Source organism: Centroberyx gerrardi, chromosome 6, assembly GCF_048128805.1.
Source record: "Centroberyx gerrardi isolate f3 chromosome 6, fCenGer3.hap1.cur.20231027, whole genome shotgun sequence".
Taxonomy (NCBI): domain Eukaryota; kingdom Metazoa; phylum Chordata; class Actinopteri; order Beryciformes; family Berycidae; genus Centroberyx; species Centroberyx gerrardi.
The window spans coordinates 8116397-8141228 of record NC_136002.1 but is presented as its reverse complement, the minus strand read 5'-3'; the positions used below and the strand labels follow the sequence as shown (position 1 = coordinate 8141228).

Below are 24832 nucleotides of genomic sequence, written 5' to 3'. Positions count from 1 at the left end.
TAACAACCATCCATCTTATTAATTCTCGCTCTCCGCCGTCGCTACTTGACTGAGTTGCAGCTGAAGATCATTAGGGCTCTTCCGAGGGCCCTTAAGAGGGCGCCTGTGGAGTAGTGTGCCTCTGAAGTGCCCTTGGCAGGCTGGAGTGTGGGTCTCGCTAGCAAACTTATTGCCAGCTGATGAATTCCTCCGTTGAGACAGAAGAGGAGGGGGGGGGTTTGGGTCAAGCACAGCGGGGAACGCGAGTGACACAAAAGGGGACGGAGGTTGGAGCGACGTTCGAGAAGGAGCGCGGGGTCAGGCGGCGGGTACGGCGCCGAGGTGCGGCGCGTGCTCCGTCACGGTAAGGGTGGCGGGAGGGTGGGGGTTGGTAGAGGAAGTGCCAGTGTGTAGATCAAGGAGGGGGGTGGGGGGGGGGGGGAGTCATCTGAGGCACGGCAGGAGGGGGGAGGGTGGTGGAGGGGGGTGACAGAGTGGTGGTTCGGGAGTGGATGAAGGACCGAGAGGGATGAAGGCGCAGCTCCGCACAGATTAAGTGAGGGTGATGTAGGCTGAGGCCTTCTCCTTCAGTTGTCTCAGACACAGATGACAGCTCCAGCTCCCTACAACACACACACACACACACACACACACACACACATGCACATGCACACACATACAGAGAGAGAGAGAGCACATCACAGATCAAAAGTTCAATCACCACTATTGTAAAGCCCCGCGGATTAATCCCTCATTTCAGACAGAGCGTGAAGTAACACCGTAAATTAAAGCTTGATGTTAAAACACCACATGCTGTGTGTGTGTGGTTTGTGGATAGAGGGGATTTGACAACTAGTTTGGTTTGGATTCTGGCATGGGATTTGAAACATTAATCAAACACCAACTTGGGACTGCTGTCAAACCACAATTCTCAACCTTTTCACTTCAAAGTGTATTTAGACACTGCTCTGTTGTGCCCGCAGGCATTGTGTGAGGATATAGCAAATAGGTTGAAACGTTTTTTTTTTTCTGCAGAGAATTTAGGCACAGTACAGTATGGATCAAAGTACAGGTCTACACGTCTGCATGGTGCTTACCATACAGTAGCCATGGGAGAGCTCAGACAGAACTGGGCTGTTGTGGTAATCTTCTCCACTGTAAACCTAAAATAGCTGGCCACCGTTGAATTTTTGAAAATGTCGTTGTGTAAATCAACAGCGTTGCATGTGTGGGCTGTGCATGACACTGTTAGTTGGAGTGTTTAACACAAGTGGCACTGCTATGTTCAGCCAAGTGACACCTTTGCCATGGAAACGGATTATCTTTCTACTACTCATTTCCATGACAACGCCATCAAACATCCTAGCTACAGCAGCCATCTTATGTGTGGTAGCCAAATGACAATTGTAGCATATTTGATTTGAATAGGGATGCCTATTTGATTTCCACAGTGCTGTGCCTATCTGTACCCTTCCAGCCCTGTCTCTTGTATCCACCCTTAGGGTGGTATACTGTATAGCACTGGTTCCCAAAGTGGGGCTCAGGTACCACCGGGGGTCCTTTAGGGTTACAGAGGGTCCACAGTAAAACAAGGAGTTGAATTTTACTATTATTTCACTCCCTGAAAGTCAGCACAGTGAGAATATATGACTGTTTTGATGAGAGGTTTCACTCTCCCCACTGCGGTTATCTCCCCACCTACAGTATAGACAGTTACATAATTCTGTACCAAGTCATATCTAACACAATAACACAAATCTTCTCAGATGGGGTTTCTTTGCGCTCTGCAGTCTTACCAGATCCTGCGGACTGATCCATTTGGAGGTCCTTGATATGAAAACGTTTGGGAACCCCTGGTATACAGCATGCGGCATCTATACATTACTGTGTCCATATTCTGCTTATTGCGAGCCAGTGTTGCTGTGCTGTACATACCCTCTGGTGGCTCAGACATGGGGGGGCTCAGACAGTACATGTGGTAGCCTCTGTCACAATCATCACAGAACAACAACTGGTCCTGGAACAGAAGAAAATGCCCAAATAGACAGACATTATGTGGCGGGCACACATTTGAATCACAGCTGAGGAGGACACAGTCTGACGTGTTTATTTGAACGGCGGGAGTGTGTGCGGTGATCGAACATAAGAAGGCGTCTCTGTGTTTGCCTGTATAAATATCAGTCAAGAGGCTGGGCTGAGAGGGTACATACATGTCCCTTGCTCATAGTTCCCTGTCCAAACTGCCTTTTTTTTTTTCCACTGATCTATAGTTATCATAGATGTTTACATTTTTGGCTGTCTCCACTGTCAACAGACTGTAAAGGGGTAAGAATGGATAAGTCGAATGCAAATCCCTGCTTCTTGTTCATGAATTTTAAAAATAGCCTTCTCTTCAGGTTGACAGCCACGCATTTTTGAAACTCTGTTATGGGTTTTAAATGGGTTTCATGGATCCCAGGATCTCTAATTGGGCAGCAGGGTGGCCTAGTGGTTAAAGAGCCTATCCTTCAACCAGAGGCAAGACACTGAATCACTACCAGCTCCATGGTGCGGTTTGAAAAGAGAATTTCCCTACAGGGATCAATAAACTATCCCCTTATTATCATTATAAACTTGCTCCACCTATAAAACACCATGTAAAGCTTCACTTCTAACGTAAAAAATGGAGTTACAAGGTTTTTCCAGCGGCAATATGTAATATGTAATATGTGTGTGTGTGTGTGTGTGTGTGTGTGTGTGTGTGTGTGCAGCCACATGTGTGTTCAGTAGGGCTTGATATGTGTTAGAGAGAGAGATCCTACGTCATTCTCAGAGGTGCCACACAGGCTGCAGGACTTGCACTCGATGCACTGCCAGCGATAAGTCCTCACCGCAGCCGTCATGTTCACTGTGAACTGGAGACAGGATGGGTGGCCTGGGTGCACACACACACACACACACACACACACACACACACACACATACACACACAATGTTTTTCACCATAATTTTCAATATTTTGCGACTCATCCATCATCCATCTATTCATCCATCCATCCATTTATTTGCTCCATAAGGGTGATTTTTTATATTTAAAGGTGAATTCCACCAGTTCTTCTGCAAACTTTTTTTTTTTTTTTTTTTTTTTTTTTTTGGTTTCACAAACTTTCAGTCATGGATCTCATGAAAAAGCCAAATGTAAACTCATGATATCATTAAATTGCATTCATTAAGATAGTTGAAAGAACATTTTATGGACAGCAATTTTCCTGTACATGAATTTAGTTTGAGCCATCTCAGGCAATGCAATTCCATGTTGCCACAGGATTGCTATGTCTTTGATCTTGAGAACTCAGGCTCAAAACTCATAAAACGCACAAAAAATTCTGAAAAAACTCGAAAACATGGTTAGAAACTTAAAAACGCCTTACTTCTTATTCCATTATTGTCCTAGTATTTGCTCTCACATGATCGCTCCCTATGGTCACAGGAGTATTTGTAATGTCATTAACACCTTCACTTCCTGACCTTTGCATGCCTTATTTTTGGGTGCTTTTAATTTTGGGGTGTTACAAGGCATTGAAGCTTATGCCACTGTTGCACTCATTGCAAGCTCAGCTGGTGCCTACCTGAGCGTCCACAGTCAGCACAGGAGATGAGGTCTTCAGGACAGCCCGTCTTCTTGGAGCCTCCAAGACAGAAGTCGCAGTAGCCATTGGCGATCACCGACCCGTCCGCCGCTTTCTTAGCTGGAAGAGAGACAAGAAGAAAAGGGGGGCTTTAACATCTGGCTCCCACCGGACTCTTCCTTTTGAGCTCTTGGCCTTCATCCGCTCTACGGTGTAGAGAAGGAGAGCAAGAGGGGGGATGGAGTGTGGAGTGCAAAAGCCACAAGTCGGTGTTAGGAAATCTGGCCCTGGAGTGAAGGAGCTGTATCGATCTCCAGACAGCGAGGCGGAGAGGAGAGAGTGTCAGAGGGTGAGACTATGAAGTGACAACGGATCACCAAATAATCACTCCGGTGCGAGGAAGTTGTGTTGAAATCTGTTGAGGGAGAGGAAACGGCATAGTCGGAAAGGTAGAGAGACAGAGAGAGAGAGAGAGAGAGAGAGAGAGAGAGAGAGAGAGAGAGGGAGAGAGAGAGTTGCAGCATGCTGTAGATAGAGAGTGATTAGAGGAGAGCCGTAAAGTGGTGGGGTGTAAAACAAAGAAGATCTGAAAGTGGGTCTCCCTTGCCAGACTGCGCACCATCCCAGCTGGGTACGGCACTCTCTCTCTCTCTCTCTCTCTCTGTCTCTCTCTCTCTCTCTCTTCCCATCTGTTTGTTTTGGTAAAAACAAGCACGGTTGCAGGCCCGCGCTGAGTCCCGGGACTCACCGAGCCCCGGCTCACCCGGGAAGTGAGAGGGGGGGAGGGGGGCGCAGGATGGGGAGAGTGGGAGACGGACTCCACTGGGAGCCCCTGGGGTCTGGCAAATATTGTCAGAGGAGTGGAAGAGGAGGAGGAGGAGGAAGAGGTGAAGGGAGAAGTGTGTGTGTGTGTGTGAGTGTGTGTGTGTGTTGGGGGGGGGGGGGGGGGGGGGGGATTGCCGGGACAAACCTGCCGTCACGCTGTGCGCGGAGAGGCAAGTGCTCCACGTGAAGCCGTTTCATAATAACTATTAACAAGAGAGAAATTCCCCCTGCCTGCCTGCCTGCCTGCCTGCGTACTGTATGTGTGAGTGTGTGTGTGTGTGTGTGAGAGAGTGTGTGTCATTTCCACATCTCCTCTGTCTGCCTGTCTGTCTGTCTGTCTGTCTGTCTGTCTGTCTGCCTCCTGCCTGTCTGTCTGCCTGTCTGTCTGTCTGTCTGTCTGTCTGTCTGTCTGTCTGTCTGTCTGTCTGTCTGTCTGCCTCCTGCCTGTCTGTCTGCCTGTGTGTCTGTCTGTCTGTCTGTCTGTCTGTCTGTCTGTCTGCCTGTCTGTCTGTCTGTCTGTCTGTCTGTCTGCCTCCTGCCTGTCTGTCTGTCTGTCTGTCTGTCTGTCTGTCTGTCTGTCTGTCTGTCTGTCTGCCTCCTGCCTGTCTGTCTGCCTGTCTGCCTGTCTGTCTGTCTGTCTGTCTGTCTGTCTGTCTGTCTGCCTCCTGCCTGTCTGTCTGTCTGTCTGTCTGTCTGTCTGTCTGTCTGTCTGTCTGTCTGTCTGTCTGTCTGCCTCCTGCCTGTCTGTCTGCCTGTCTGTCTGTCTGTCTGTCTGCCTGTCTGTCTGTCTGTCTGTCTGTCTGCCTGTCTGTCTGCCTGTCTGTCTGTCTGTCTGCCTGCCTCCTGCCTGTCTGTCTGTCCGTCTGTCTGCCTTCTGCCTTCTGCCTGTCTGTCTGTCTGTCTGTCTGTCTGTCTCTCTGTCTGACTGCCTTCTGTCTGTCTGTCTGTCTGTCTGTCTGTCCGTCTGTCTGCCTTCTGCCTGTCTGTCTGCCTGTCTGTCTGTCTGTCTGTCTGTCTGTCTGCCTCCTGCCTGTCTGTCTGTCTGTCTGTCTGTCTGTCTGCCTTCTGCCTGTCTGTCTGTCTGTCTGTCTGTCTGACTGCCTTCTGTCTGTCTGTCTCTCTGTCTGTCTGTCTGTCTGACTGCCTTCTGCCTGTCTGTCTGTCTGTCTGTCTGTCTGTCTGCCTCCTGCCTGTCTGTCTGTCTGTCTGTCTGTCTGTCTGCCTCCTGCCTGTCTGTCTGTCTGTCTGTCTGTCTGTCTGTCTGTCCGTCTGTCTGTCTGTCTGCCTCCTGCCTGTCTGTCTGTCTGCCTCCTGCCTGTCTGTCTGTCTGTCTGTCTGTCTGTCTGCCTCCTGCCTGTCTGTCTGTCTGTCTGTCTGTCTGTCTGTCTGTCCGTCTGTCTGTCTGTCTGCCTCCTGCCTGTCTGTCTGTCTGTCTGTCTGCCTCCTGTCTGTCTGTCTGTCTGTCTGTCTGCCTCCTGCCTGTCTGTCTGTCTGCCTGTCTGTCTGTCTGCCTCCTGCCTGTCTGTCTGTCTGTCTGTCTGTCTGTCTGTCTGTCTGTCCGTCTGTCTGTCTGTCTGCCTCCTGCCTGTCTGTCTGTCTGCCTCCTGCCTGTCTGTCTGTCTGTCTGTCTGCCTCCTGCCTGTCTGTCTGTCTGCCTGTCTGTCTGTCTGCCTCCTGCCTGTCTGTCTGTCTGTCTGTCTGCCTGTCTGTCTGTCTGCCTCCTGCCTGTCTGTCTGTCTGCCTCCTGCCTGTCTGTCTGTCTGTCTGTCTGCCTCCTGCCTGTCTGTCTGTCTGTCTGTCTGTCTGTCTGTCTGTCTGTCTGTCTGTCTGTCTGCCTTCTGTCTGTCTGTCTGTCTGTCTGTCTGTCTGTCTGCCTTCTGTCTGTCTGTCTGCCTTCTGCCTGTCTGTCTGTCTGTCTGTCTGTCTGTCTGTCTGTCTGCCTCCTGCCTGTCTGTCTGTCTGTCTGTCTGTCTGTCTGTCTGTCTGTCTGTCTGTCTGTCTGTCTGCCTCCTGCCTGTCTGTCTGTCTGCCTCCTGCCTGTCTGTCTGTCTGTCTGTCTGCCTCCTGCCTGTCTGTCTGTCTGCCTGTCTGTCTGTCTGCCTCCTGCCTGTCTGTCTGTCTGTCTGTCTGCCTCCTGCCTGTCTGTCTGTCTGCCTCCTGCCTGTCTGTCTGTCTGTCTGTCTGCCTCCTGCCTGTCTGTCTGTCTGTCTGTCTGTCTGTCTGTCTGTCTGTCTGTCTGCCTTCTGTCTGTCTGACTGCCTTCTGTCTGTCTGTCTCTCTGTCTGTCTGTCTCTCTGTCTGTCTGACTGTCTGCCTGTCTGTCTGCCTTCTGCCTGTCTGTCTGCCTGTCTGTCTGCCTCTCTGCCTCCTGCCTGTCTTGCCACTGTGGATTGCATAATCACTTTAATGGCAGCGATCACGTAACCGGCGCAGACTATTTGTATTGTGTCCTTTCTTCTCCAAGACGTAATGCGATGGACGGGCCTTTCACAATGACTCACCAGGCAGGACAGACAGAGAGCAACAGTGAATACAATAGAGTGGATTTCACAGGTACACACACACACACACACACACACACACGCATATATGCACACACAGGAAGCTATTCATCCTGCAGAAACATTGCTGCAGGAGTCTTTCTGGTGGTACTGTTTTGAGTTGAGAGTATGTGTGTGTGTGTGTGTGTGTGTGTGTGTGTGTGTGTGTCTCTTTCTCTCTCTAGCGAGGTCATTAATCCATCCATTCCAGGGTGGGGTGGCAAGGGTTTGGGGTGTGGAGGGTGTGGACGGGGGGGTTAGAGACAGAAGTGGGGGGTTGGGAGGAGAAAAAAAAGGAGGAATGAGGAGAATTGAGGAGGTGGAGGGAGGGAGGGGGCGGAGGGGCTGAAGGAGGTGGGGGGGGGTGCTGGAAGAAGAGAGGGAGACGGGAGAAGGGACAAGAGGATGAGAAGGGAAGGAGGCATGAGAGAGGGAGAGAGATTGGGTTTCTACTCCACAGGGTCTGGCTATAATCCTCTGAGAAATAATATAATAAAATAAGAGAAAAAGTCTCTGATCAGGATGAGAGAGAGAGGGGAGAGAGAGAGAGAGAGAGAGAGAGAGAGAGAGAGAAGACAGAGGGAAAAGGAGAGAGGAAGAGAGAAATTGGAAGCCATACATGCTATACTGCAGCATTCAACAGTGTTATAATGAGCAACAGCCATGTGCCACATACTGTCATCTATACTGTCAGTAGAGTTACTGCATAAGACTCTACTGCTGGGCTGAACACCTGTAACTTAGAGAGGGTTTCAAACAGTGATGTAGTGGTAAATAAAAAGGTGGGTACACTATCACTTCAGCATAAGCAAACAACCACCAATATAAACAAAAATCATACTTTCAGACAAAAAAAAAAAACATTAATTCATACTTTTCCCCTCAAAATCCCTCTCCTTATATAGTTTACATCAGTTTGATACTATTAACTAGGGATTTTCAGTCCTAAAGACTAATATCAGCCTATAAAAGTGGGTAAACTACCAATTTAACCAATACAAATTTGGCTAAACTGAATTTAGATGGGTTGACCTTCACCACATCCCTGGTTTCAAAACATTATATCCATGTCACCTGAAATTCATAGCGCAGTATTTCAAGACAGACAGATGGCTCCATCCTCATAATTCTCCATAATCTCTTTTGCTAGTGATGACGTTGTGAGAGCTTGCTGGTGTCAGCTTTTTTCAAATAGTGAGTCTCATTATGGAAATCTCTGCACACACACAGTATCACCAAGCCTCAGTATGGTATATACTGTAGGTACATATTGGTTTATAGGCAGTAGGGTTATACCGATATATTGAGCTGATATTGATCTTTTATTTAAAATTAGATATCGGCCAGTCAGTGTCATCTACCTCTGATATGACGGATATGATGCAGTTTGACTTATTACATACTGTAGAATTGATACACACTGGTTTTCTATGGGAAGCCCTTAAATTTATTCCAATGTGACATTTTCCACACAAGTATACAAGAAAATATTTATTATTATTAGTAGTAGTAGTATTATTAGAATTTTTATGTTCAATGATTCAGAGTTTTAGTGTCCCATAATGGTCTAAATGCTGTTTCAGAGGCTTTTCCACACTGACCAGAATAACATTCTGAGGGAAACACTGAATTTTTACAATTTTTACGGAATTTGGGCATTAAAATGGTCACATTGAAAGATATGAAATATCAATCCAAAAATATCAGTATCAGCCTTCAAAACCTCATATCGGTCAGACCCTTACATCACATGCTGTACATCACATACTGCCAAAATCTATACTCTATACTATATTTAAAATTTAAAATTAGAATATTAAAACCCATATGGCAATCTGTGTGAAACGTTCATGCTACAAATGCACAGAGGCAGGAGCGATGCTGGACGAGTTTACAGCAGTGTATTTATTTCTTAAGAGACCATCCCAGCCAGATGTTTACTGAGTCTAGCAGGAGGATATAGATATTTAGACAGCTATACAGACACACACAGCATACCGGCCTGGAGCCAATGCAAACATGTCTTCTTCTTGTTCTGGTCAAATAAACTGCCTTTTTTTTTCTTCTCTGCTTTTATTTGGGCTCGCTGCTGCTGATTGGGCCTCACAGTCCCTGGTGGGATAAACTAGGCAGGCACACATGCGCGCACACACACACACACACACACATACACACACATACAGCCTACATTATACGTTTGCATCTTGGTCTTGTGCCTATGTGTGTGTGTGCTGCTATGGTCTATGTGCTTGTTTGTGTGTGTGTGTGTGTGTGTGTGCACGTGCTTGGAGGCCCCAGAGAGTGAATCAGCAGGTCCTGACACATGTGTGTGAGTCGGGGCTGCCCGCTGGCCTGCCTGCTCAGAAAAAAAAAAGAAAGAAAAAAAAACCTCCATCAATGATTAAACGCCTGCGGCCATGTTTCAGGACCCGCCTGCAACCACAGACACACCAGCGCTGGTGAAGAGAGGGAGGGAGAGAGAGAGAGAGAGAGAGATGGAGAGAGAGAGAGAGAGAGAGAGAGAGAGAGAGCTAATGAGCAGAAATAAAAGGAATAGAAGGCAAGCTGACTAAAGAGACGAGAGAGACTGAAACAAAGAAAGGAAGACGGTCGCAAGTCAGGTGGCTCCGCAACCTTTCCCTCTCTCTCCTCCTGTCCCTCCTTTTCCTCTCCCTCTCTTTCTCCAAATCTTTACCTCTCCTGTGTTTTTTTTTTCTTTTTTCTCCATTGTACCTCCATATCTCCCCTCCTGTACCTGACCCTCCTCTCCCTCACTCTCTCTCTCTCCTCCCTCCTCTCCCTCCTCTCCTCCTCCAATTACCGGGAGGAGTATGAGCAGAACCGCACACTTCACAGCTTTCAAGTGTTGGAGAGAGATCCTCCTGGGAATTATCCAGCAAGAGATGAATCCTCAAATGCTCCTCAACTCCCCCCCCAACACACACACACACACACACACACCCTTCTCCGTCTTTCCTCCCTCCTGTTTTCTCCCTCTATCTCATTTTCTCTCCTTCCTTCTCCAGCTCCTTCGCTATACCTTGTGGTGTTATTTTTTTCCCCTCTCTCTCTCTTTCTCTCTTCCCTTGCTGCTTTTTCAATATACAGTTCTCTCTCTCTTGTATCGCCTTTGCTATTCTCATTTTGTTTTTTTTTATTTCACTGTATTTATGCATACAGGAATTTAATAAAACAATGGTAAAAAAAAAAATGATACAAAGTTTTTAAGACAAAAGAGAGAGGGAAGAGAGAGGAGAGGAGGGGTAGAGGAGAGGAGAGTGGAAAGAAAGAAACCAAAAATCCTTGTATTCAAAGCAAACGTTTCAGCAGGTGAGGCCATTGCTTCAGTGTATTTTATGGAGTAATAAACTCCTTCATTTTTGCATCTCGGCACCCTGTTGCTTTAGCCTATTTTGCATAGTGTGAGGAATTTCCTTTTTGGGATTATTCCACAGACTCTTAACACCAGATACATACAAAAAATATGAATTTTAACATTCATACTGACTCTTAAAACCTTGATTTTCTTCAAACAAGTGAAAAAAAAATCTGCCTATAGGGTGAGATGATTTCACTTTTTTTCAATGCAAATCAACTTTCTTGAGGAATTTTGTTGAATCAACTGTCATTTTCTTGATACTAGTGGAGTGATCTGCTTTATTCCGCCTTGTTTCAAGATATTACTAGAAAAGACCCCTGTACTGGAAACAAGTGGAATTATTATTAATGTTTCACTTATTTGAAGAAAAATAAGATCTTTAAGACTCAGTATGTGACTAAATGACTTTATAAGACGGGCATTTTTTGCAGTGTGGTGTAAGTAATTAAGAAAAGCAATAAGTGCAGAAAGGAATCAAGGGATCAGAAGAAATCAAAAGTTCTGACCCCATGGCTTCATCTTCATCCTTCCCTCAACAAAAGGTGGAAGACCTTTCTAGAAAAAAATGTAAAACCTTGAAGTTCCATCTTTTTCCTCCTCTGCTACACCCCCACCGCCCCCCCCCACCCCACCCCCCCCACCCCTCCCACACACACACACACACACACACACACACACACACACCCCTCCCTCCCAGGCCCTGACCTGGAACCAACAGCACAGCCCTACTATAGCTGGTCGATACTCTCATCCTCTGGCTAGCCGCAGTGGAAGCCTCATCGAGTTAGCACCTCCATCCAAGGGAATTACCTTACCCTCCACACACACACACACACACACACACACACACACACACACACACACACACATATACGCACACACACACCTATACCTATACCAATACCTGTTGACTTTTCTCACTTTCTCGACTTTTCTCATCTTCCCTCTCTGTTTTATTTATTTTATTTTATTTTATTTTTTTTCATTTCCACCTCTCCTCCTCCAATCATTGTCCCTCGCAAAATATTACTGAAAGCATATTAACCTGATGACCAACAGGTTTGCGTTTACTAGGTGAAGTCCTTTTCTGATTGCACATTTCTAAAACTCTCATTCTATTCTATTCTATTCTATTCTATTCTATTCTATTCTATTCTATTTTCTATTTAAGTTGCTGTGCTTCACATCATCACAGGTTATCAAAAACACAAAATAAATGTCAAACTGTTAAATGATGTGGTTTGAATGGGAATCTACAAGCAGCGGACGAGCGTGTACTTTGTGACTCGGCGAGTGTTTCTGCTCTTTTCTATTACAAAAGACAATAAACACTCCAATACTGCAGGTATTGTACACGGGGGAAGGGAGAGAGAGGGGGAGGAGGAGGAGGAGGAGGAGGAGGAGGAGGAGGAGGAGGAGGAGGAGGAGTTTTCAAGAACAGAAGTAGCAAAGGGGGAAACAGAAAGAGAGAGAGAGACAGAGAGAGAGAGAGAGAGAGAGAGAGAGAGAGAGAGGAGAAGGAAGATGAGGAGGCACAAAGAGGAGAGAGGGAGGGAGGCAAAAAAAAGTGGCTCCCGTTGTATCGGAGCAGCGGTGTGTGAAAACACACACTCTGCACTCCTGTCGCCTCGCTGCTTAATGAGGAGAGCCTCTCAGGAGCAGCACACACACACACACACACACACAATGAGAGCGCATACACACAATTGAGAACACCCACAACCACACACACACACACACACACACACACACACACACACACACACACACACACACACACACAAAGATTTATAACCAAGCCTTTGCATAATAACTTTTGCAGTCCGGTTCCAGTCCCATCCCCCACTTGCTCTCTTTAACGTGACGAATGAGAGTCCCTCTGCCCCTGATCCAGCCACACACACACACACACACACACACACACAGTCACAAAATAGTGTACATATATTGTATGGAGAAACAAATGGACAAACAATAGTACAGTGGAAAAAGACACAAATCTGGCAAAAGCACACACACACACACACACACACACACACACACAAGCCCGAATACTCAGGGAGACATCGTCAGGTTTTTTTATGCAGACAAGGAGGCAGAGAGGCAGTCAGATGGAAACCGTCAGTCACAGATGAAAAGTCACTTGCTTTCTCTCTCTCTCTCTCCTTCCTCCTCTCCTCACTCTCTCCGTTCTCTCTCTCTCCTCTCCTCTTCCTCTCTGCACTTTCATGCTTTCTCATTATTGCTCCTTCTCTCTGTCTCTGATTTGATCTCTCCTCTGCGCTTCATTGTGCTTCATTTTTTCACTTCCCCTTTTCTTATTTGGTGTCTCTCTCTCTCTCTCTCTCTCTCTCTCTCTCTCTCTCTGTTTTTTCTCTCTCCTGCGTTACTCTCAAAGAGGAAATTGGAATTCCTTTTCTGCAATCCATCTGTTGTCACACAAATGCCTGCACCAACGCCATGCTCTCCTCTCTGCCTCTCTCTTTTTCCCTATTTCCACTCCTTTCCTCCCTGTCTCACCCCACCTCCACCCCGCCACCCCACCACACACACACACACACACACACACACACACACACACACACACGTGCACACGCACTTACACACACATATCCACAGACAAGTACTACTTTCACTCCCATGTCCAGTCAGCAGGTTGCGTAACTCCCAGTGCATTGTGGGTCTAGATGCGTGCAAGTGTGTGTGTATGTTTGTGTGTGTGTGTGTGTGTGCGTGTGTGTGTGCGTGCGAAATGCGAGCTTGTGTGCAGGGATGACATTGCAAAGTAAAGAGGACAGAGGAGATTTTGGTGCATAATAAAACTTGATCTATGGCTGCTTTGTAATCACACTGACCCGCAGATGCACACACACCCACACACACACACACACACACTCTGCAGTCTGCAGATATGTGCACATTCAGTGAATAGACACATGCAAATAAATCACGCACACACACACGCACAGACGCTGACACACACTAACACACCCATAAATCATGTAAATAAACTGACACATCTAAAATGCACACAAATACACACATATGTGCACAAGCACACGTGCACATATGAACATGTACACACATAAGTGCACACTTAAAAGAACCACTTAGCCAACATGGATTTGTTTCCCCGTCGATGCAGAGTTAAAATGCAAATTATTAATCCTATTTTGGTCCAGGGAGAGCCAGCTGGGCATGTGACTGTGAAATCCTGTTTAAATGGTGCCTAACCTCACACGGTCCACCGTACCGTGTGTCGGCCCTGTGTGTCGGCCCTGTGTGTCGGCCCTGTGTGTCTGTGTGCACCATCACACAGTACCGGCCTTGCATAGGCCAAAACAATACACAGGCATACACAGGAGAACTTTGCCAGAAGACATTTAAAGTGGGAATCTGCCAGATCCTTGTTTTCTTTTAAATTTTGTCTCTATCTGACATCGTTTTCCTTGGATTTTCTGTTGATGCAGTCTGAGTTTCTTTTCTTTGTCTGTTCAGCCATGGTGGCTGTCATTGCTCACGCTAACTACCCAGTTCTTCTTCTATTGATTCCAAACAAACCGGAAACGTAAAACGCATCATTTCCTCTGCGCCACAGGATCTTTCCCGCAGGAAAGAGCTACCAGGCACCAGGTGTTTAGAACAGCAAATGTAAAAGCTTTCATGAACTGGATATAGATTGAATCACTATTGTGTTATATCACTCAGCCATAGAGAAATGGAAATTTACATATATGAAAATGTCATGGATTACTACTTTAAAGTTGGCACTACTCTCGTTTTTTTGTCGGAGGTGTTCACGCCTCTCCTCGCTCCGCAGTCAGGCAGATAAACAGAAAAACAGACAACAGGAGACAGATAGAGAGGGGATAGAGTGATGATGGTGGTGAGGAAGGGAGGAGAGGGGGTGGATGGGTCAGACTGTGGCTTATCCAAACATGGCCAGGATAACTGAGGAACCACAAACCAGCCAGCCCAGCAAGCCAGACCGCCACATCTTAAGACAGAATACCAAATGAAGCAGACTCCGATATTACCCTGCCTTCACCACTCCAACTGTCTGGGGGAATCTATATGATGAATCATGAAGAGATTTTTTTTTCACTTTTTTTTTTTTTTCTCCCTCAGTCTGTATAAGTCTCTGCTTCTCGCTCCGGTTCTCTCTCTCTCTCTGTCGTTTCTTTGTCTGTTTTCCCTTCTCTGCAAAGTCTCTCTCTCTCTCTTTCTCTCTCTCTCCTCCTCCTCCTGCCATTCTTTATGTTATTTTTAATGAACTCCTCTGTGCACCCCCCCTCTGCTCCCCTCTCACCACTCCTAAACTTCAACTTCTTCCATTCCCCTCTCTCTCTCTCTCCTCCCTCCTCCCTTCCCCACTTCCTCCCCCCTTCTCCCTACCTCTTTCTCCTCCTTCTTCGTCTATCCATCCCTCCCTCCCTCTCTTATTCTCTCTACACACCTCTCCTCTCCTCCCTCCTTGCCTTCCCCATCTCTCTTTTCAATGTACATAACCAGTGTACTCTTTAGGAGGGAGCCCTGGCGGTATCTATGGCAACCAGATTGCTAGGCAACAGCCGTTTCCTTTCCTTTCCTGCGCGGTGCAGCGGCGGCAACAATCAACCAATCAAACGGCGGGGAAGGATGCCGGCGTACCGGCGGAGGCACGTGGGAAGTTCAGACCACATCCAGAAAGCAATGCGTGCTGTGGATTTTTCAAAAGTATTGTGTTAAAATGAAGGAATATCACACACATGCACATGATGTTTTCTCAGTCTTTGCATTGGAAAACAAGCAGGAGAGAAAACACAAGTACTCTCCAGAAAGGGAAAAGACAATATAACAGATGATATAGACAATATAAAAGAGAATTTAGAGAGGCACTCTGAATGTGAAAGACAAAGGCAGTTTTTAAAATGTTGTTGCTGCTCACAGGCACACACACACACATACAGACACACATAAACTTACACCATTGGAGCCTATTACGGAGAGAAGTTTTCACTGCTGACAGTAATGAAGTAGAGGCTGACTCATTTAACATGGGCATCAAATTGGGTATGGCAAGCTTTGGCACTCACCACGCTTTACCCTGAGTCCTAATGTGATCTTGGACCATTATAATGGAGAGCAAAGATCAAGCAAAAAACATCAGAAAACAATTTGGAGGCCATATCTAAAAAAACAACAACACATCATTCAGGGCCTGTGGGCTGATAGTTTGGTGACCAGTGCATCTAATAATTCATCACATTGACCAAATAATATCAGTCATAATTGTCAGTCATTGTTCCTCTTTGCCCCCAGAAGTATTAGCAGGTTCGGAGGTTTTCGGTGGCAAATGATATGCAAGATGCAAGAAGCTTAGTGGTTTAGTGAACTGACACAGACTATAGTGCAGTTAGAGTTCAGTACGTTCATCTAGACAAACGCAGCGACATTGCTATAAATGGCAGTGTAATAGCTATAGCAATAAGCACAAGAGCTGCAACCTTTGTTCCAGACTTCAAATGACCTTACTCCATATATGCTATCACTCAGAGAGAGAGAGAGAGAGAGAGAGAGAGAGAGAGAGAGAGAGAGAGAGAGAGAGAGAGAGAGAGAAGAGGCAGTGGTGCAAATATTTGTGTGACAATAGACACAGAGAGGGGAGTGGCCGTGTTAGGTTTTCAGGCATGGTTTCATATTGACGTTAGTCGATCAAAATTCTTCCTTCTCTCCCCTATCTGAGGGAGGAGGACAGGGCAGCCATTTTGAGAGACGAAGCAAAAATCGGAGGGGAAAAGAAACAACATCAACTACGGTGAGTGGGAACAAAGGGATGCTGACCTTCAAAGAGCTCAATTACATGTCACAATGTCACACACACACACACACACACACACACAGATATACAGACAAAGTTGGACGTGATTGTCCATACAGCGCACTCAAACATGACTCAGTGGCACACAAAAGCACACACATGTATGCACACACACACACACACACACACATTCCGACTCAAAGACACATACAAATGCATAGACAAATGTGAATGTGTACACACACACACACACACACGCAAACACACACACACACAGCGTCCCTGCTGCTCCACACCGTAGGACCGTCTGTCCGTCCAGATAAAGTGGCCTCTGAATCTCAGTTCTGATTTGGGAGGGGAGAGGGATTTAATGACAACTGTCCTTCTCTCTCTCTCTCTCTCTCTCTCTCTCTCTCTCTCTCTCTCTCTCTCTCTCTCTCTCTCTCTCATTCACTCACTCTTGCTCTTTCTCTCTGTCTGTGTCTGTCCTTCAATCTATTTATCTTATTTCCACTATTTCACTCTTTGACTCTCTCTCTCCCTATCTCCCTTCTTCCCTCTCTCTCTCTTTCTCTCTCTCTCTCTCTCTCTGCCCACAAAACCAATTTTCAGGTGGACACCGCAGGGCCGACCTCTAAAGTAAACACCCCCCCCCCCCTTTTTTTCCTCCTGTCCTCCTACCTCCCCATTTTCCCCCTATCGTCCACTCCTCTTCCTCCTCCTCTTCCTCCTCTTCCCCCTCACCATCACATCAATGCCAAAAAAGCAGCCCACCCCCACCCCCTCCTCCTCTCCATCCCAACCTCCCTCTCTCTCTCCCTGCCCACCTCCAACCTCTTCTCCTCCTGTTTGGAGGAAAAGAAGAAGAAGTAGAAGAGTGAGAAGAGTGAAAAAAAAGAAAAAAGAATCTAGCGCAGTCATGAATTTTAATGGCGCTGCTCATTTCGAGTAAATAGTATATCGGCTGGGATCCAGATCTATGGAGAGGTTTAGTGGTTGGTGGTTGGGTTGAGGGTGTTTGGGGTGGGTGTGTGTGTGTGTGTGTGTGTGTGTGTGTGTGTGTGTGTGTGTGTGTGTGTGTGTGTGTGTGTGGACAGGGAACAAAGAAATAAATTAAAAGAAAAACCAAAGCCGGACGATGGATGGACAAAAAAGGGAGAGAACAGAAGCGGCGAGGAGAGGGAGAGAGGGAAGGGAGAGGGAGAGCGTTAGGAGAGGATGGAGAGCAAGAAAGCGAATAGGTAGGGAGTGAAAGATGGAGGACAGAGAGAGAGAGAGAGAGAGAGAGAGAGAGAGAGAGAAAGAAAATCTCATCTCCTGGTGGAATAATCTGTCATTTATCAAGCTGATGGAAACGGGGGAGAGGAGAGGTGGAGAGAGGGACGGAGTTGGATGGGGATCAGAGAAATGGAAGAAGAGAAGGAGAGAGAGACTTTTATAGTTTTTTGTAATCAGTTTCTGTGTGTTTTAGCCCAGACTTGTGTTGTGGATGCAGCATACAGACTATCGCGTCTAGACGGCTTTTTGAGCCAGAACATGGCATGAATTATGCATGCAGGGTTGCTTTCATTCTACGGAGCCATATTAATATTATTACATATGTGGCAATATACCAAGGGGTGGAGGTGGTGGTGGTGGGTGGTGGTGGGTGGTGGGTGGCTGGGGGGGGTGTCCTCCTCCATGACACTCAGCAGATTGGGAAAGCTATAATGGTGCGCACACACATACACACACACACACACACACACACACGCACACACACGTATGCATGCACACAGACACACATGTACACACTCACAAATGCACAAGCACTTGCGCGTGTGGACACACACACGAGCCAAAAAGGCTAAGCTTCTCTTTTTCATTTCAGCAGAGAAGATTGCATTTTCTGAGCGTGTGTGTGTGTGTGTGTGTGCGTGTGTGTGTGTGCGTGTGTGTGTGTGTGTGTGTGATTGCTGACTGGTTGGGGGGTTGGGGGGGGATATTAAACGATTCAAATACTGCCTCTCTCTTTCTCTCCTCTATTGAAGAGACCTAAGACTGCAGCATGGCCACAACAAACACACACACACACACACACACACAAACACAAACACATACACATATATATACACAAACATACACATACACATACACACACACACACACACACACACACACACTGGGCCAGTCTGTTCTCTCAGACAGGCCAATTTAAAAACACACACAGCCAATTAACTGAGGGGGAGCATAGCTTCTGCATGGACATTGTTGTAGAGGGGCTTACATAGATAATGTGTATATGTGTGTGTGTGTGTGTGTGTGTGTGTGTGTTTTCTATTCCAAGCAAATTGCTTGTTTTAAAACCGGGTGGAACAAAGGAAGTGAATGAATGGTCCGCTCTCCCCGGTCAAATGTCCAGCGCTCGTTCTCTTGGGTCTTTGAGTCGGAACAACTGTAGCCATTTTACCGCCGATTACTGACCCGAGCAGCATCTCCCGAGGGATAAATGCATACAATCGCCCTTCAACCAGGCGTTCGACAAACAAACGAAGCAGACAGACAGGAAAAAGCACAGACAAAAACCGCATGCTGATAGAAAACCGGCCTTGGGACTGAACAGTCACAAAGAGACTAAGACAACAAGTGATTTGATTGTGAATGTCGCTTTGGAGAGGAGGGGAGGTTTGAATCGATCAACGTGAGCAAAACCACTGGCACTTATTCCTAATGTTAGCTTATGGTACCCACGTTACACTTAGACCCTTTGTAGCCCTGCACTAACTGAGGTCTTGGGGTGATTGTAAACCACTGTTACGCATATGCAATTATTACCCAAGTGGCATTTGGACAATCTCACTCTGCTTCTTCGCTGTCTGAACGACCCTGGGTCCCTCCAGGTTCTGCACTATGCCACTTTACAGCTAGAGGAAGCCTGCCAATATTCTATAGCTGTCATAACTTACTTCCAGCAGTTCATCTTAATCCGTAAAACTACCTCATGTTATACTGGTCCAATGCACTAATGGATGCTCGTTACATTCGTAGTTTGGAAGGTACATAGGTGCTGAATAAATGTAGAGTGCACAGTAAATTTTCCAGTGTTAATACGTGTTGATTTTTCTGTGACGGATATTTGGAGTTGACAAGTGTTGATTGGAGCGTTGTTTGTCCACTCATGGAGCTGATATGGCTCTGAGGCGGATGGTCAAACCTAAATGTGTTAAATTAATTCTGATGGGTGTGGACTCATAGAAACACTAGTATAGTGTTGATTTACAAGAGTTTAATTAACACTGACCATCTTGCTTGAAGTATATAATTTATTATATGCTTGCCACCATATGTGAATTTGTCCTTGCATGTGTTACTTTGACACTTGTTGAAGTGTCTCTGCATCACCAAGACAAATCTCTGCACATTTTCTGCTACTTGTATTTGTTGTAAGTAAATTAAGCGAGCCTGATTTTGCTTCCTCATTCAAAGCGAATGTGTTCCCACAGGCACATAAAGAGGGCACCAGAGGTCTGACAGTGACGTTAGCCCAGGGCTACAGCAGGCTAGGCCAGACAATGGAAGGTTAATAGCAGCATTGCGAAAAAAGTCGAAATTAGCCTTGGGCCAAAGTAGCCTAGGGCTAGCGATAAAAATAGTGACGTGTCATGTGCAACCTTCAAAAGTTCAAGACCCGGTGTCGTGTCGCACATTCTGGCGACTGGATTGTGCAAAGGACAGGGAAAAGCTTGACACTCAACACCCATCAGATCATACACACTGTAACAGGGTTGGAGAAATCAGCTGAGCCCAGTGCTCCTCTGGGAGAAATCTTATCCTCCGTCCAAATCGAGGGCGCGCTTTTGATTTGGCTGGACTGTATCCGTCTAGCGGCTGGTAAGCACAGGACTTGAGTTCAACCCAAGAGGAAGCTACAGATTATGCAAATCTATAACACAAAAATCACGGTTGGGACCCTGACCCAGCCGCCAAAAAACCCCTAATGAAGAAGACGATGGCTGCAATTGTCATGATGGACAACTGTAAGCAAGTCAGTATAACATGTGGACAGTAAACTCACGCTTGTGGTTGTTCTTGCGCTGGAAGGGCAGTGTGTGTCGTTCCGAGTCTTCTTCACCCTCCTCGTCCGCCAGGTGTGTGTGAGTGTAGTGGTAACTCAGCCCCGGGCGGTTCTTATAGCGCTTTCCACAGACTGAAACACACAGACACACACACACACACACACACACACACACATATCACAGCACAGAATTTGTTTGCACTATTGCCGTCTGTCTATTGTGTAAAAAAAAACACAAAAGAGTAGAAAGAAATAGGAATAAAGACATAATGTGGCGATGCTCACTGTCACAGACGTAAGGCTTGTCTCTGTCTTCAATGGCGCTAGGCTCTTGCCTCTTCCTCATGCCCCCGACGCCACAGGCCTGCAGAGAACAAGCACACACACACACACACACGCACACACACACTTGTGAGGACTCAAACTGCCAACTTGAGTACACATACACAAATACACGGTACACACAAAAAGTTTGAAGAGTCACACTCGCAATGTAAGTACTGTACACACACACACAATAGTGTGTAAAAGCACACACTCACACACTTGTATGTTCAAGTATGCACACACACACACACGCACACACACACACGCGCGCGCGCACACGTACACACGTTTGCACTATAATCATCTGCTCTCAGTGTAAAGCTCCACTTCCAGCAGGAGGGGGCTGATGACACCTAGCAGGGAAGCAACGGCTCCAATTAGCAACCCTGGTGTCTGTGTGTGTGTGTGTGTGTGTGTGTGTGTGTGTGTGTGTGTGTGTGCATGTGTGTGTGTGAGTGCGATGAATATCAGAATACGGTGTTAACACTTGATTATCTTCCCACAGGATGCCAGAAAAGAGTGGGAAAAAACTGTCTCACCTAATCAAAGTTGTAAAAAAAAAAAAAAGGCATTCCCGGACTGATTTAAATCTTCGGGTACATTAGCATTTATTCACTGTAATAACTGTTGGTTTGTCAGATGACATTTCACTGCAGAACCTGGAATACGGAGCAATGAAAGCACAAAATGATTCCATAAAAGTAAGACTCACTATGCGACATACAATAAGTCATACCTGTCCTCAGACCTGGGCTTACAAAAACAGTGACATTTCTGAGGATGCAATTACCAGCATTTCTCCAAGATTGAATAAGAACTATCAGGTAATAACTGTCATCTAAAATTTATATATATAACGTTTTGGAATGTAGCCTTTCAGTTATTCCTCCTTTCACACCAGCAACGCAGAAATATTACAGTATGCTGATCTGGGTTGTTCCCATGTAGGAGGCAATTCACACTGAGCCTTGGGAATATCCTATGAGCTGTCATATTATGATGTCATCAAAAGCAGACGTGTTTACACTCTGCGTTTAACATGGTGGATGATATGATGCTCCAGACACAGAGCATAACAGGTTAAACACTGAACTTTCAAGCCCAGCAAAGTCTGACTCGGATCTTGATCAGGGTCGTTTTCGCAGGATCGACTTGGCCCGGATCGACCCTTTCACATTGACAGTCCACTTGTGTATTTCCTGGTCTGCTAGTTCGGTGTGAAAGGGCCATGAGGAGAGGAGAAACCGTAGCAGAAAGAGGGGAACTAAGAGGGGAGAGAATAGAGGTTGAGGAGGCAGAGGAGTGTGAAGAGAGACATTTGAGGGCCGGTGTGGTCGTTGCCCTACCCGTCCTTTGGTACGGTTCTTGCGCTTCGGGACGTCCTCCTCCATCTCCTCCACCTCCAGCTCATGAGGAAAGTCCCCGACCAGCAACTTCTATGGGTGAGAGAGAGAGAGATAGAGAGGGAGAGATAGACAGATAGACAGTCAGACAAAAAGAAATGGAAGCTCATGGAGCACCAGCTGACGATGCCCGTTCTGCACCAATCGCAGTCCAACATTGAAGCTCACTCACTCATTTTGTTGTATGCTGAAGCTGCTGCCTTTAGTTTCGTTGGCTTTCCTTTCCTTTCCTTTCCTTTCCTTTCCTTTCCTTTACCTCGAACATCTCAGCCTCTACCTGCTTTAGCTCTGTTCTGTATGGACCCATGGGTGGTAATCGAATTCCGCTGCTCCCTGCTGATTTCGAGCGTGTTTGCTTAACCCAGCGCAGGGAGCACCCTAAAGAGCAGAGCCATTAACACCAAATATAACCAAACATATCACCATTTTATTGCGATAAATGGTTCGATTTATGATGAGTGTTTCCTCACTGAACTCAGCGGAAAGACGGGCTCTTTTCTTATTATTTCCCGGCTACTGTAGAGGAAGAGACCGGCTTTATGTTTGACAACGTGTAGGAAATCATCAACCTGCGCATTCTGTTGTTCCTCCCTGCTAACACCAAAGGATAGGAAGGTAAAAGACAGTGATCGGATCGTGCATAATGCAAAAAGCGTGTGGAGAACAAGGCAAAACTTTGATCTCTGATGTCGCAATCGGAAGGATCAGAGAGAAGTAACAACAAGAAACGAGTGTCAGCAGTAAAGGAAGAGTAAAGCGCCCATATGGAGCCGGAGCTGCGATGGGGAGGAGCCGCGGAGCGCTGCCTGTCTGGGTGAGCCTCCCGCTGGGCTGAAGGACTCAGGAAAAGCCCCGGATTAGAGCGCCTGGAGGGCCCGCTGTGAGGGCCATTCACTCAACTGCTGATTGCCTAATTGTTGACTTGCTTTGAAAGGGATGGAGGGAGGATGAGGAGGGGGGAGGACAAAGAGAGGGAGGACAAAGAGGTGGAGGACGTAGGAAGGGGAGGATGAAGAGGGGGAGGACAAGGGAGGAAAACGGGCTCTTTGTGAAGGAGAATCAACATTCCTCCACTGCCGTTGCAAAAGAACACTCACAAGGTTGGTCTGTAAAACACACAGCCTGGATCTCTGCAGAATGCTGAGACTGACTCTGGTGCAATCACGCACAATCGCAAACACACACACACACACACACAGACACACACGCACACATGCAGACTCGCGGTGCCAGGAGGGAGTTGTCAGAGCCGCGGGAGGCTGTGTCACCGCCAAAACACACACTCCGAGAGAGACAAAGGCAGGGAAAGACACAGAAACACAAACACAGAGAGGGAAATAGACAGATAAAAAGAGATAGACAGGCTGACATGCAAACAAACAAGGAGAACAAGACAAGAGAGAACAACAAAGACGTGAGGATACGGTGCACAAGGGGAGAGAAAGAAAGAGAGAGGGAGGGAGGGAGGGAAGAAAGAGAGAGTCTCACCTGGCACTCGCTCATTGGCTCTTCCTCCTTGGTTTCCACCTTCTTGTCCAGGGTTTCCCCGGCGAGCAGCGACTCCAACACAGGGCCCTCTGGGATGCCGCCCTCCTTCTTCAGAGAGGCCTCGTAGTCTGGAGAGCAAGACGGTTGCAATCAGACAACGGCAGAAAACATTCCAGCTGACAGTATACTTGCTGTGGAAACGATTTGGCTGGTGCGTACGAACAAACGGAGACGTTCGCGGAGAAAACCAAAGACTTGTGGGCCTTGTGTTCGTCTGCAATTGGTCTAAAGTATCACATGGGGACGCGTCTTCATTTCCTTGTCTGAGGTTTTATCCTCACGAGTGTCAGTAAATGAACAATGAAGCTGAAGCTGCAGCAAGTACACACACATTAGTATGCGGCGATGTATTCAACTGTGGTTCGACTTCAGGCAAGTTCGCCTTCGTTGTAAGTGCACGGCCGCCCTCACACACTTTAACTTCACACCTAATTAAATCGACTGCATCCAGCGTGCCAACACTTCCTTGTTTATTCATGAACTCTAACGTGAGCAGGAACTGACATTTGAAACTATGTGAAATATAGGGAGTTTCCTCTGATTAATAACTATGACGATGTGTGGAATTTCCTATGGATCATGATACAAATTAGAGGCTCAGTGAAGACAAGGAGCCAAAACGTGTGGAACACCTGCCTTTTCTTGCAAAGAAGTATCCCAAGATAGGGAACAGCAAGACTGGTGACACTTTAGTGCTTCCTGGAATTGGAAGGACAATAGAAGCTCAATGGAGGACATTGGCCCAGTGAACAAACATGTTGGCAGTACCCACCCATAGTGTGCGATGGACTCACACACAATGCTTTCAGTGGTAACAGGGCTTTAAAGGGTACATCCCACCCGTTTGAGGGTTTTCACATAGCTCCGATCCTTTCAGCGTGTCTTCCTGCTTCTTACCGATCTTGAACTCGATTGGTCCGAGCCGCGGGTCCTCCAGGATGTTTAGCCGTCTCTTCTTGCGCCAGCAGCGGGCGGGATATGTGTACAACTGACCTGGAGCATGGCCTGGGAAACAGTGGAACATACAGCTGGGTTACAATGGGTGCTACCATGATTCATGAATTCAAATACATAGATGGATGAGCAGGTGAATGGATAAATTGGCAATGTCTGATGTCTGTTTTACGTTACTGTAGATATTGGTGATTATGTAGTATTGGTTTTCATTGGTTTGTTCTTCTTTGGCAATTTTGTTTCTAAAAAATCACTTAATTGAATTAAATAGAAAAAAGAAAATGTGTTTAATTATATTATATTATGTTATATTATATTATATATATTATTCATTCATACACATTAAATTAAGTGCAAATTAAGTTAACATTGAAAGTGAGTAGCAGACTAGAAGTGCTAGACACCAGACACACAC

General features: G+C 46.6%; 1 protein-coding gene across 1 annotated transcript in view; it reads right to left on the bottom strand.

Annotated features, from left to right (window-relative positions):
- Positions 1 to 531: 531 nt before the first annotated feature.
- dpf1 (double PHD fingers 1) overlaps positions 532 to 24832 on the bottom strand; it is a 38379-nt gene continuing 14078 nt past the window's right edge. Inside the window, 9 exon segments of the mRNA XM_071897274.1 lie at positions 532 to 602; positions 1915 to 1996; positions 2781 to 2893; positions 3588 to 3707; positions 20186 to 20317; positions 20471 to 20549; positions 21859 to 21948; positions 23404 to 23531; positions 24361 to 24468. Of these exon segments, the coding sequence (XP_071753375.1) occupies positions 532 to 602; positions 1915 to 1996; positions 2781 to 2893; positions 3588 to 3707; positions 20186 to 20317; positions 20471 to 20549; positions 21859 to 21948; positions 23404 to 23531; positions 24361 to 24468 (923 nt within the window).